General features: G+C 45.7%; 1 protein-coding gene across 7 annotated transcripts in view; it reads left to right on the top strand.

Moving 5' to 3' along the window:
* Positions 1 to 8,800: 8,800 nt before the first annotated feature.
* The window catches only part of XYLB (xylulokinase), a 44,522-nt gene continuing 38,783 nt past the window's right edge, over positions 8,801 to 14,539 (top strand). For 5 of the 7 annotated variants that reach the window (XM_043442328.1, XM_043442325.1, XM_043442327.1 and 2 more), the window contains exons 1-3: positions 8,820 to 8,938; positions 10,162 to 10,244; positions 13,727 to 13,796. In XM_043442328.1, the coding sequence (XP_043298263.1) occupies positions 8,882 to 8,938; positions 10,162 to 10,244; positions 13,727 to 13,796 (210 nt within the window). In that variant the 5' untranslated portion in view covers positions 8,820 to 8,881. Of the gene's footprint in view, positions 8,939 to 10,161; positions 10,245 to 13,726; positions 13,797 to 14,539 lie in introns of those variants that run through there. The other 2 variants (XM_043442326.1, XM_043442329.1) reach the window with 2 other exon arrangements.

Genomic DNA, 14,539 nt, shown 5'->3' with positions numbered 1-14,539 from the left:
ACAATAAGAAGCTGGTGTCCAGGACTCCATCTTAAAATACCATTTTCCTTTTTTTTTTAAATTATAGTTGATTTATGTACAATGTGGTGCTAATTTCTGCCATAGAGCAAAGTAACTCAGTTATACACATATACAAATTCTTTTTTTTTTTTTTTTAATATTTTTCTCCATTATGGTTTATCCCAGGATGTTGGATGTAGTTTCCTCTGCTATACACTAGAGCCTTGTTGTTTATCCATTCTAAATGTATAAAGATATCATTTTCTGATTTCTCTATTCTTTACCCAGTTTCCCAGGACTGCCTCCAAAGAGGGGTTTGAAAAGCCCAGGAAAAAAGATCTCACGAAGTTTCTGCTTACAGGACGACAGGATATTTTAAAGGCCTCCCTTCCTCCTTCTGGGAGAGGCCTGTCTGTGAGCTGTGATGGCCCACACATTTCCTCTGTTTAAATGCCTCATCTCACATTACTTTGCTGGAAGGATTCAGCCAGTGCTGCAGGGAACAGGAGGAAGACATGGGTCTGGACACTGATGGGGCACGGTCGAAAGAGCTGGTGGCCACAGATGTGATTGGCAGAAGATCTAGAACACCCCTACCTCACTCAGATATTCCTTAGGTGGCCAGGGTTTGTCAATCACTTGCAGACAGGACCTAGTTTGCTTATCTGTTATTGTTGTTGTTTAGTTGTTAAGTAGTGTCTGACTCTTTTGTGACCCCATAGACTGTAGCCCACCAGGCTCCTCTGTGTGATAAGATTTCTCAGGCAAGAATACTGCAGGGCATTATCATTTCCTTCTCCAGGGAATCTTCCCGACCCAGGGGTCGAATCCGTGCCTCCTACATTACAGGCAGATTCTTTACCTCTGAACCATTAGGGAAGCCCATTTGTTTATCTAATCAATGGCTAATATTACCTAGAGTTTGGCATTGTATATTTTAACAGGCCATAGGCTAGCCACTAGCCAGATACAGCCGTTGAGGGCTTGAAATGTGGGTCGTTGGAATTGAGGGCTTGAAATGTGGTTCGTTGGAGCTGAGATGTGGGCACGCCCATAGGCCCAGATCAGACTGTGTCTTTATCCTGAGGACAGTGAGGAGCTTCTGCCGGCTTTTAGGCAGTGGACGCAGAGTCAGTTTTGCCTTCCACAAGGGTCACCCTGGTGGCTGTAGGGTGATATATCCATACAATAGAATGTTTTCTGGCCAAACAAGGAATGAAGTACTTATATGCACTACTGTTACCCAGCAGAGGGCTCATGTGTCTGCAGTGTAGAAGGCCAAACTCTGACACTGGATGTTAGCAGCAAAGTCATGGTTTATTGCAGAGTACCAAGAAAGGGAGTGGGGGGACACATTTCCGATCCATTCCAAATTTGAATTGGAGGTGTTTTTAAAAGGGAAGAACTAGGAAGCTGAGATTAGTCATTGTCTTGTATCATTTCTGTGATATTTTAAAAATCATAGTTTCGAGGAGTCATGAGTTTTCCAGTTTCCAGTTCTCTGATCAAGAAGATGGTCCATGGCTCAGGGGCCTGTGAACTCATCTTGCCCTGGAGATGTAACTTGAGTTTGTACATTAGATATCTACAACAGCAATTTTAGTACATAGATGATGTTATCATGTTATAAACAGTAGCCGTTTTAGTCATCAGATACTTCTAGTTGATTAGTGTTCAGTGAGCACAGGATTAAGGTCAGAGGGGACAAGAAAAGGAATAATGGTTTAGATAGAGAGGTTAATCATAAAGCAGATAAGGGAACTCCGTTTTAGGAGGCTCAGCTTCACTACAGTGTGAATGAGTCTTGAAAAATTATGCTGAGTATAGTAAACCAGTCGGAAGAGGTCACAGAGGTTGTATGGTTCTATTTAATTTAAATGTCCTAAATAGGCAAAGTAGATTAGTGGTTGCCAGTGTTTGGGGAGAATGGGAAAGAATGAACAATGGGATTTCTTTGGGGGTTTATGAAAGTGTCCTAAAATTGGTTGGCAATGGTTGCACAATTCTGTGAACACACTCAAAACCATTGATTGAGTACTCTAAACAGATTGTGTGGTATGTGACTTATGTATCAATGAGAATGTTAAAAAAGAGAGATTAGCAGAAGGCAGAGTAATGAAGGAGCAGAGAGCGGGGTGCTTACTTGACCGCAGTTAGAAGGGTGCATTGTGCAGCATTTCTGGAGGGGAGTTTGGTAAGATGTACAGATGTTGATATTTAGACTCTGTCTACCCTTTGACTCAGGAATCCTCCCCTGACTTACCCGAAGGAGGAGATACGAAGACAGGTGTACACAAGGATGTTCATTGCAGCTTTGTTACGTTAAAAATACATAATTTGGGGAAAATACAATTTGAGGGGATTTCCCTGGTGATCTGGTGGCTAAGATTCCACACTCCCAAGGGAGGGGGCCCAGGTTTGATCCCTGGTTAGGAAAGTAGATCCCACAGGTTGCAAATGAAAGTTCACATGCTGCAGCTAAAGATCCCACGTGCCGCAATGAAGAATGAAGACCCTGTGTGCTGCAGCTAAGACCTGGCACAGCCAAATAAATACATTTTTTAAAAATTTCCATTTTTTTGGGCAGGGGGGCGGGGGCGTGAAGTTTACAGGATCTTAGTTCCCCAACCAAGGACAGAACTCATGTCCCGATCAGTTGAAGAGTGGAATTCTAACCACTGGACTGCCAGGGAAGTCCCAATTTTTTTTAAAAACAAACTTTAAGTCATTACTAAGAGATGCTACTGTGCAGATTATATAGTCAATACAATTTATTAAAGCTCTATATTTACAGACATGAAAAGCTGTCCATGACATAATGTTTAGAGAAGTGGGCAGTTTAACAGTGGGACTTCAGCAGTTATGTAAAATTCAGGCATTTCTTTATACATAGAGGGAAGTTCATCAAAAGGCTGTGTATCTTTCAGAGCCCCTGATTTATGGAGTGTATTAGTTTTCTGGGGCTGCTGAGAAAAGTACCACCAAGTGGGTGGTTTAAAAATAGAGATTTGCTTTTTCACAGTTCTAGAGGTTACAATCCAAAAATTAAGATTATGGTGGGGTACTTTGGCTAGCTGATGTGAAGAACTGACTCATTTGGAAAGACCCTGATGCGGGGAATGATTGAAGGCAGGAGAAGGGGATGACAGAGGATGAGATGGTTAGATGGCATCGCTGACTCAATAGACATGAGTTTGCGTAAGCTCCGGGAGTTGGTGATAGACAGGGAAGCCTGGCGTACTGCAGTCCATGGGGTTGCAAAGAGTCAGACACGACTGAGCAACTGAACTGAACTGAATGTTCTCTTTGGAGAATCTAGGAAAGAATCTTTCTGTGCCTTTTCTAGCTTTGGGTAGTTGCCAGCAGTCCTTGAGTGTGTATCTGTGTGTGTGTCTAAATTTCTCTTTTCCTATGGGGATACCAGTGACTGGATTAGGGCCCACCCAGTACAAAGTCATTTAAATTTGATTACATCTGCAAAGACCTTATATCCAAATAAGGTCACATTCACAGGTACGGGGAATTAGAACTTGAACATACATTTGGGGAATACACAATTCTGCTCACTATGTATGCTTAGTCGCTTAGTCATGTCCGAGTCTTTGCCACCCCATGGTCTGTAGTCCACCAGGCTTCTCTGTCCTTGGGGATTCTCCAGGCAAGAATACTGGAGGGGGTTGCCATGCCCTCCTCCAGGGGGCCTTTCCAATTCAGGGATCAAACCCAGGTCTCCCTCATTGAAAGCAGGTTCTTTACCCTCTGAGCCACCAGGGAAGCCCAAGAATCCTGAAGTGGGTAGCCTATCCGTTCTCCAGGGGATCTTCCCCACCCAGAAATTGAACCAGGGTCTCCTGCATTCATTGCAGGCGGATTCTTTACCATCTGAGCTACCATGGAAGCCCCTCTGCTCACTATATGACGTTTGTTAATTTCTTTTCACTCTTTAAAATTTTTTTTAAATTTATTTTTGGCTACGCTGGGTCTTCGTTGCTACTCAGGCTTTCTCTAGTTGTAGCAAGCTGGAGCTACTCTAGTTGTGGTGAGTGAGCTTCACATGGCGCAGTTTTCTCTTGTTGAGGAGACCAGGTTCCAGAGTGGGCGGGCTTTAGTAGCTGCAACACGTGGTCTCATGGGCTCTAGAATTCGGGGTCGGTAGCTGTGGTGCCCGGGCTTCGTTGCTCTCTTCACTCCTTAATGAAAGCATGCAAGAATATACATTTATCTTTTGAGTATGTGTATCCCCAAAGTTCTGAAAAGGATGTTTTCCTTTTCCTGGGTTCTAAACAGTGTGTTGTATTTTGACTTCCTCTTTGACTCAGTAATTATTTAAGAGAATAAGTTAAAAGTACTAAGAAGCCTGAGAGCCAATCCATTACTGCTATTTTGTTTGCTTGTTTTCTTTTTCTTTATTATTTTAGTCTAAAAGTTAAAAGCTCAACAAAACAGAGTAAATTCAAATGCAGAAGTCACTCCCTAACCACCAGTTTCTAAGTCCCACTCCAACAGATAATTGTTAATAACTTAGAGGGGCTTCCCTAATGGAAAGTGGCTAAAACTCTGTGCTCCCAATGCAGGGGGCCCAGTTTGATCCCTGGTCAGGGAACTAGATCCCACATTCCACAAGTAAAAGTTTGCATGCCGCAACTAATACCCGGTGCAGCCAAATAAATATTTGAGTCTGTCTTTGACGGAAAATAAACTCATTAAAAACAAAACAAAACTTGAAGTATATATTTCCAGACCTTCCTTTCATGTATACAGAACTACAGGGTTTAATTATCTGCTTTAAACACTCCTGGAACAGGAGAAATTGAGATTCCCAGGGATAAGAGCAGTAAAATCAGGAAAATTCAAGAGAAGAACACCAACATTTAGTTTTCCTAAATCAAATTCACTGCTGAGGTTAGTACAAACGCAGAAAGAGCAGGAGCTTTTCTCCTCAAAGCTCTTTAGAATCAAAGTCCATCAAACTTTTCTCCAGATGTAGACACAAAATAGCTTTAAAAAAAATCTGAATCTCAGCTGCTCGAGTTACTTATTTAACTAGAGGCAGGACCCACCCCTCACGCTCAGACTTGGATAAACAAATCTGTATGACGTTAGACCTGCTAAGGGCTATAGTTCAAAACATTTATTTTCACTCATAACAGCGTCTCACTGATCTTACAAAAATTTTGTACTACCTTTGAGATAGAACAGAAAGAAGAATTATTTAATTTCTGACATATCTCAAGATGAAATCTATAAGATTTCAGACAGGTATAATAAATTATTGAATATGAAAGTCACTCAGTTGTGTCCAACTCTTTGTAACCTCATGGACTATAGCATGCTTGACTCCTCTGTCCATGGAATTCTCCAGGCCAGAATACTGGAGTGGGTAGCTGTTCCCTTCTCCAGGGTATCTTCCCAACCCAGGGGTCAAACCCAGGTATCCCACATTGCAGGCATATTCTTTATCATCTGAGCCACCAGGGAAGCCCTAAATTAGTGAATCTGAATTATAATTGATTTTTTAAAAACTTTTATTTTTTGGCCACATCATGCGGCTTGCAGGACCTTAGTTCCCCAACCCAGGGCCATGGCAGTGAAAAGTGCCAAGTCCTAACCAGTGGATCACCAGGGAAGTGCCTGAATTATCTATTCCATTTCCCAATTTCTGATTACTTTTGATTCAGTGATTTTATCTTTGTGTTAAAAGTGGAAGGGATAGGTATATATATACTATATATAAAGCTTTATATATAGTATATATATATATATATATAGCTTTATATATATAAAGCTACCAGTATACTCCTAACTTTTCACTCTTAAAACTACTTATTTAGAAGGATGTATATATGCCTGAATGGTTTCAGTAGAATCAGTACTAATGAACACAGCTTGAGGTAGGTTGGATAAAAACAACTAGTCTGCTATTATTACACAAACAGAATAAAATATATTGGAATTTAAAAACAGTGCATTTTTATCCAGAAAGCATATTTCTTCAGAGTTTTTCTCAAAGAAAGAGGTTAACTTTGAGAAAAATTCATGTTGTGGCTGCAGACTTTAAAGAATGAAGAGATAGTTCAGGGGTGTTTCATTGGTGAACAGAGTATAGAAACTGAATTTATGTTTGTCTCCCTTTTCCTATTTTACAACCAGTTCTCATTATTATATCTACTAAATGAAATGTTTTTCTTTTTCTGAAAAGCTTACATCTAGTGCTTACCCTCAGATAGATTAGTTTTCACTGACTTGTGTGTCAAGATGTAATATATTCAGTTAACAAACACCTAGATTGAAGGAAAACTTGATTCAGTCAAAGACCTCGTTCAGTTCAGTCACTCAGTCATGTCCGACTCTTTGTGACCCCATGGACTGCAGCACACCAGGCTTCTCTGTCCATCACCAACTCCTGGAGCTTGCTCAAACTCATGTCCATCGAGTCGATGATACTGTCCTACCATCTCATCCTCTGTCGTCCCCTTCTCCTCCTGCCTTTAATCTTTCCCAGCATCAGGGTCTTTTCAAATGAGTCACTTCTTCATATCAGGTGGCCAAAGTATTGGAGCTTCAGCTTCAGCATCAGTGCTTCCAATGAATATTCAGGACTGATCTACTTTAGGATGGACTGGTTGGATCTCCTTGCAGTCCAAGGGACTCTCAAGAGTCTTCTCCAGCACCACAGTTCAAAAGCATCAATTCTTCGGCGCTCAGCTTTCTTTATAGCTCAACTCTCACATGCGTACATGACTACTGGAAAAACCAGTAGCTTTGACTAGACAGACCTTTGTTGGCAAAGTAATGTCTCTGCTTTTTAATATGCTGTTTAGGTTGACCATAGACCTTACTAAGAGAAGAAAATGTAGGCTAATATCTTTGTAGAAAATGTCAGAAAGTAGCTTTGTGGCTTGAAGGTGGAGAAACACTTCTTAAACAAAATCAATATGGAGAAAAACTGACAGATTTTATTACATTCAAATTAAATTTTTCCAGCCCATAAAGGGCAAGATGGACCAAGTTAGCAGATAAATGACATATTGGGAGAAGATATTTGCAATACCTAAGACCAATTGGAAACTTACATCTTGAAGTATAAGAAACTCCTGCAAATCCTTAAAATAAGACAAAAATTCCCAATTTGAAAAATGGGCAAAGGGAATAAGCAGGGGATTCACTGAATGGGAAATCCTAAATGGCTAGTGAGTGTATATGAAGAGAAGCTCAAATTCATCAATAATGAGAGAAATGCAAATTAAAGCAAGAACGAGAAACCACTCCTCACCTATTACACTGGCAAAATAAAAAAGGATATAAATGCCAAGTACCATATATAGGATGGAGAAGTTCAGGTACCCTTGGGCATTCCAGGTGGGAGTGTTGACCAGTATAGCGATTCTGAGAAGTAATCCAGCACTCTGATCATACGAGTTAGGCACACAGTATAAACCCTATTCTTGGATATTACCCACCCCCCAAAAAAAATTCCCTCCCAGAGGTCAGTAGAACCATGGATGAGGATGTTTCAACCCTGTGCTACTTGCATCAGTGGGGAACTGGAGTCCACCCCAGTGTCCCTCAGGGGCAGCTTGCGCAGCAAAACCTGGGGTCAGTGCACTAATCAACACAATAGAGCTGTTACAAGCAACCAAGTGGATCAGGGGTTCCCACACACTTTACACTTCATGGCATCCTTCAGAATCTTAGTTTTGTCATGTGCTCCTTGGCCAAAAGAACAGGTTAATGGTTCTGTTTATTAAGTATCAACAGTTAGACCCAAACGGCTTCATATATACTTGTGTCCTAACAACTTAAAAGCTCTTTGAAGAAATTAGTGCACATAGGGAGAGAAAATAATTTCATTTCCTTCTTAAATAAGCATAATTACTCACTAAGGGGATGTGTGTGCCTGTTGGGTGTTGCACAACTCTTCAAAGATTAGGATCAGACTGAAAACCGCTGCCCTTATTTTTTCACTTTACTTTTCCTGCAGTACTTGTTTATCACCATGACTGCTTAATCACCGCGATTTGCTGATCACTGTGACACAGTTGTGCAAAGATATGATGCCGTATCCTAGAAAAGAATCTAGCAAATCCAGTGTTAGAACCGTTGGCTGCCTCGCAGTCGACAGTCCACGACTTATCAGTGCCCTTAGAGACTGACAAAGGTTGAGATGAGTATTCCTGTGTTTCCCTCCAAAAGTAAAAATATCCCGCTGCACCCCTGTGGGTTCCCTGCACCTTCCCAGAGCACCTGGGTGCACGGTTTGGGAACCAGAGAATACATATGAGTAAACTGTAAAAACAGTGCTGAATTTTTAAAAGTACTTCAAAACTAACGCCTACGGAATTTCCTGGTGGTCCAGGGATTGGGACTCTTCGCTTTCACTGCCGACAGCGCGGATTCAGTCCCTGGGTCCATTTCCCTGTGTCCCCTAACTCAGCACCATGAGTGGACAGCTGCTCCAGTACCCGAGAGAGACGAACTTGGAGGTCCCAGACTCCGGGCTCTCAGAGTGACAGGTAGGAATAAGCCGGCCTAAGGATGAATCCTTTGGTCCAGGGGTCCTCCAAGGGAACGCAGGCCGCGATAAGGCCGGGTCCGCGCAGGGAGCACATTTGGATGCGAGGCGGGGCGAGGTGGGGTTGGAGGGAGCGGGCTGCGGGTCGATCGCCCAGGTGCGAAAAGCAGGCGATGCCGCGCTGCGGCGCGTCCTCACCTCGTTCACCCGCAGGTGGCGCAAGAGCGCAAGGCGGCGGGGGCCCCGGGTCCGGGAGGTGGGCCGGGCGGGGCGAGGGGCGGGCCCGGCGTGTCTGCGCGTTGGAGCGCGGCGACAGTCCGGCGGCGGGAAGGACTGACGGAGCCGCGCGCCGCCGGCTCCTCCGCGGCCATGGCCGAGCGCGCCGCTCGCCGCTGCTGCCTGGGCTGGGACTTCAGCACGCAGCAGGTATCGGCGCGGGCCCGAGGGCGGGCCCGGGTGGGCCGCTTCCTCCGCGACGCCGGGCGGGCTGGCGGGGACCCCGGCACCCGGAACCCTGGGCCGCGCTGCGAGCGCTTCCTTCTCGGGCTTCCCCGGGGACCCGGCACCTCCGCCAGGCCTGTACCCCGGCTCTCCCAGAAAGGGGGCCCTCCACCCCCACTCCTTCAAGGGATCCGTGGGCACGTGGCGGGGAAATGCCCGGGGAACCGCAAAGGCTCGCGCGCCTCCTTGAGCACAGGTTGCCAGGGACCCGAAGGAACTCGGCTCCTTTAAACAGAGGGCCAGACAGACGGGCAGACACGCAGGCGGAGCCAGTGACCGGGAACCAGATCACCGCTCGAAGCTTTTTTTTAAGTGAAATGGGCACGATGTACACCTGAACTTTGTCCCGCCCGTGACAGCCCTTGGATGGCACCAGCGTGCCCAGGTCAACCTGCCCGACTGTGCTGCTCCCAGAGTCAAGCACGCAGGCAGGCAGAGTCAAGATTTGCTTTCCAGTTTGGGGTATCAAGGAGCTCGTTCTCCTTAACTTAGGACATGGTCGCAGTTAAAGACAAACCGCTCTCCGCAGATGGGTCAGGGGAGCAAGGCTGTGGTCAATCCCTGACCAGAAACTCCTGGGAGGACCTTAGATAAGTCAGGTTGTCTTGCTAGGCCTGTTTCCCCATCTGTCCAGTAAAGGAGTTGTACCCTTGAGTTTGGAGGTCTGCTCCATTGGGACATGTATCTCTGGTCCTTGATCATGGCCTTTGGGAACAAACCGGGGACCTTGCCTGGTCTCTTAGATCCCTGCAGGCGTGGACACCCCAGAGACGTCTCCAAACCCTGTCTCCCATTCCTTTCCTCTAGGACTTTCTCAGACCTTCTTGCCTGGCACAGGAACCAGCTCATCTATGAACATCTACTTCTAGAGGATTTTGGCTTTGACTGTTTGGGAGGGCAGAAATTCCCTGAGTGTTTCGGGGTGTTTCTGTTTAGCTTCCACTTCTTCATTTTACTAAGTCTTTGGATATGTTGTCAGATGAGGCCTCTTACCCAGATAATTGCAATGATGCACCTCAGCCTCAAGGAGGTCTCCAGACTGAACCACTACTAGGGGGCCGGGCTTCACTTGGTGATGTTCATATCCCTGGACCAATATAGAAGCTGAGCAAAAGTCTATCCATTATTTTTAATATTTTACCTTCCAGGTAAAAGTTGTTGCTGTTGATGCAGAGCTGAGTGTCTTCTATGAAGACAGTGTGCATTTTGACAGAGACCTTGTAGAATTTGGGTATGTACCTAGGGTGCCTGTGTGTGTGTAGGGGGTGGTTTGGGGGTCCACCCTAAACCCCCCTTTTTTTTTTTGCCCCACTGCATGCCACTTGTGGGATGGTTGTTCCTTGACCAGGGATCGAACCTGTGCTCCTTGCAGTGCAAGCATGGAGTCCTAACCACTGGACTGCCAAGGAATTCCAACTTTTTATATTTATAAACCACACTATTCTGGTTTCCTCAAATTGCAAGAAGGGTGATCTTGACACATCACTCAGCTTCTTTATTTTGTGCCTGGAATGCACTCTCCTGCATTCTTTCCGAATTCTGCACATGGCTTCATATATGTAGTAGGTATCAGCTGACACTTACTTTGTACCAAGCACTGTGCTGCATGCTGGGATTTGATGGTGAAGCAAAAAGAGTCATGGTTCTTGCTCTCCCAGTTCTTCACATTTAGTGGGGAAGATTAATATCGAGCAAAGACTGATTGATTTAAAAAAAAAAAAGAATGTTTTTTTTTTTAATAAACTCAGAGAAGACCATTGATGGACAGGAACTCACTTCTTTAAGTACTTACTGTAAAGAAATGTGATCTAGACTTGGAAGAGTAGGTTAGAGAATGTTTCTAAAGAGGTAGTGCTTAAGCCAAGATCTGAATGAGTGGGGTTAGCCAGGTGATAGATGGTAGAGAGCTTTCCAGGCAGAAAAAATAGCACATGCAAAGGCCCTGTGGCAAGGAGCACTGCTCATTCATGGAGCTGAAGAAGGCTGAGTGACTAGGGAGCAGAGAGGGTGGGTTGGGCCATAGAGGTGGAGGCTGGGTTGGACCATATAGGCCATGGAATGGAGTTTATCTTTATCCTAAAAGCTATGGTCACCCACTGTAGGACTGTAGGGATTGGGGGAGGGTACAGTGTGAGATGGTTGTTTTTGTTTTTTAAAAAGATCTTTCTGGGTGCAGTGGCAATGCAGATAGGATGTGGCCAAAGTACATGTTGGGAAACCACTGAGGAGGTTTTCCAAAGATCATCCGGATGAGAAATGATATTGATTGGATGAGAGAGAGCTGGGTGGTAAAATTGACAGGTCTTGGTACAGAATTTTTTATGAGATATGAGGGTGAGGCTTCTGGCTGGCCTTCAGGGTGGATAGCAGACTGTGAAAGAGAATTGGTTTCTGGGAAAAAGATCATGATTTTAGATTTTTGTATTGGTTTGGTAGGGCTTCCAGAACAAAATCCCACAGACTGGGTGGTTTAAACAACAGACTTTTAAGTAAATTAATTAATGTTTTGGCTGCGTTGAGTCTCTGTGGCTGCGAGAAGGCTTTCTCTAGTTGCGGGGAGTGGGGGGTGCTCTCTAGTTTCGGTGTGCGGGCTTCTTATTGGGGTGACTTCTCTTGTGGAGCACAGGCTCTAGAGGCTCAGTAGTTGTGACACAGGCTTAGTTGCCCCGAGGCGTGTGGAATCTTCCTGGACCAAGGGTTGAACCTGTGTCCCCTGCATTGGCACTGGATTCTTAATGACTGGACCACCAGGGCAATCCAAATAATAGACATTTATGTTCTTACTGTTCTGGAGTCTGGAAGTCCAAGTTCTAAGTGCTGGCAGGGTTGGTTTCCTCTGAGATCTCTCTCATGGCATTCCAGATGGCTGCCTTCTTTGCTGCCTTTCACATGGTCATCCTTCTATGTGAGTGCACCCCTGGCATCTCCTGGTTATTTATATCCTTGTCTTTTATAAGGACATCGACCATACTAGATTAGGGCCCACCCTGATGACTTCATTGTAACTTACTTACCTCTTTAAAGGTACTATCTCCTAACACAGTCACATTGTAAGGTACTGGGGCTTGGGACACGGTGAACTTCGAAGGACACAATTCAGTTCATAGCAGTTGTGGATTCATTGATTTTGAGGTGGCTTGGAGTGGTCCTGGTGGAAGTGTCCGTCCATGTCTGTTTTAGATAGCACTTCCTCCTTGAAGCCTTCCCTTCTGGCCTCTCCGTCTCACTGCCCATCACCTCATGTTGCCATCTACTTCTTCCCCAGCTCATATGTCTCCTTTGAGCTAAGATTGGAGGCTCTCTTGCTTTCATATTTTATATTACTACAGGCCACCCCTCTGAGAGTTTTGGTAGTTTGTATCTTTCTTTTTTTGTTTTTTTTAGTTTGTATCTTTCAAGGAATTGGTCTGTTTCATCTAGCCTATCACATTTGTGGCCATAGAATTGTTCATGCTGCTGCTGCTAAGTCACTTCAGTCATGTCCGACTCTGTGCAACCCCATAGACAGCAGCCCACCAGGCTCCCCCATCCCTGGGATTCTCCAGGCAAGAACACTGGAGTGGGTTGCCATTTCCTTCTCCAATGCATGAAAGTGAAAAGTGAAAGTGAAGTCGCTCAGTTGTGTCCAACTCTTCATGACCCCATGGACTGCAGCCTACCAGGTTCCTCCGTCTATGGGATTTTCCAGGCAAGAGTACTGGAGTGGGTTGCCATTGCCTCCTCCGGAGAATTGTTCATAATATTCCTTTATTGTTTTCTGATGTCTGTGAGATCAGTAGTGAAGATCCTTCTCTCGTTTCTGATGTTGGTAATTTACGTCTTCTCTCTTTTTTTTTTTCCTTAGTTAGCTTGACTGGAGGTTTATCAGTGGACCTTTCCATAGGATCAGCTTTTGGTTTCTTTGACTTTTCTCTTTTCATTTTCATTGATTTGTGCTCTGCTGCTGCTGCTGCTGCTAAGTCACTTCAGTCATGTCCGACTCTGTGCGACCCCATAGACGGCAGCCCACCAGGCTCCGCCGGCCCTGGGATTCTCCAGGCAAGAACACTGGAGTGGGTTGCCATTTCCTTCTCCAATGCCTGAAAGTGAAAAGTGAAAGTGAAGTTGCTCAGTCGTGTCCGACTCTTTGTGACCCCGTGGACTGCAGCCTACCAGGCTCCTCCGCCCATGGGATTTTCCAGGCAAGAGTACTGGAGTGGGGTACCATTGCCTTCTCCGACTCGTGCCATAAGTTTTATTAAATTTATTATTTCTTCTCTTCTGCTTGGATTATTGTCCATGTTTGAGCTTTTGTTTTTTATGTCATTGAATATCTCAGTCTCTCTTTCTGTTGCTTCTTGATTTTGAGTCATCATTTAAAAGGCCTCCTCACTCCAAAATTAGGAAGTGGACTTGGTAGGGCTTCTCATCCAACGCCAAACTTTCCCAACCCCTTTATGCCCACTGCTCCGAGTGACAGCCTTGCAGGGTGAACACCTTATATTTAGAAGGCTTGTTTTTGCTGGTGCTTTCGGAGAATTGCCACCTCTGAGCCACACTGGGCAATTTCCATGCCTTCTCTCTCCACCTTGCCTGTCATCTTCCCTGTTCAATCTAGAGTTCCCCCACGAGGCTGGGGGTGGGGTGCTTTTCCTTCTGCGGGAGGGATCCAGGATCTGCCACTGCCGGGCCCCCACCTGAGGCTCTGTCCTACGTTATCTCTTCTGCTTGTAGGACTCAGGGTGGAGTTCATGTTCACAAGGATGGCCTGACAGTGACCTCTCCGGTCCTGATGTGGGTCCAGGTAAGCCACGGATTCCTGTCCCTCTCTTTTCCCAGCCCGTCTCACCAGCAGACTTGGAAATTTGCTCAGAAGCCTGAAGGTGGCAGCTCATGAGAGCGCTTGTTGAGACCAGGTCCTCCTGGGCAAATGGAATCTGCACGGTCCAGGGCCAGCCTCGGTCTTTGCTGGTGTCAGGACTCCTGAGCTGAGGAGACACAGAGGGCTTCCAGGTGCTGAAACCAGAGCAGCTGAAAAGTCCTGCCACCTTTAAAATGCCACAGAGCAGACCTCTCCCAGACATTCTGCTTTCAGGCCCTGTGTCCTCCCTTGTACCCTGAGATCCAGACATGGCCCTTACACTCTTCGCTTAGTGCTCAGTCCCCAGACCCTTCCACTCCAGGGGCAGGGGCCCTCAGCATGGTGACTTGTGACCTGCCCAGTCAGGCTTAGATCCGTCCCAAGCCAGGCCTGCCCGCTCAGGACCAGTGAGGAAGCAAGATGCCTGTTGCCAGATCTGGGTTACCTGTGAGGCCACAGGACTAGGGTGTGGACAGCACAGGCCGGTGTGATAGGAGCCGAGGGCTCTCTCATTGACCACAGGGGACCTGAGACCCTGGAACTGGGGGTCAGACAAAGGTAGCAACTGAATGTCCTCTGCCCACAGGTTTTTCAGTTCTCGGATGCTTAGCTGTGCTGCATGCCATGGGGGATCTAGTTCCCTGACTGGGATTGAACTCAGGGCCCCCTGCACTGGGAGCTCAGAG

This window comes from Cervus canadensis, chromosome 22 (assembly GCF_019320065.1).
Source record: "Cervus canadensis isolate Bull #8, Minnesota chromosome 22, ASM1932006v1, whole genome shotgun sequence".
Lineage (NCBI taxonomy): Eukaryota > Metazoa > Chordata > Mammalia > Artiodactyla > Cervidae > Cervus > Cervus canadensis.
The sequence above is the reverse complement of the archived record's forward strand: the minus strand, read 5'-3'. Positions and strand labels throughout refer to the sequence as shown.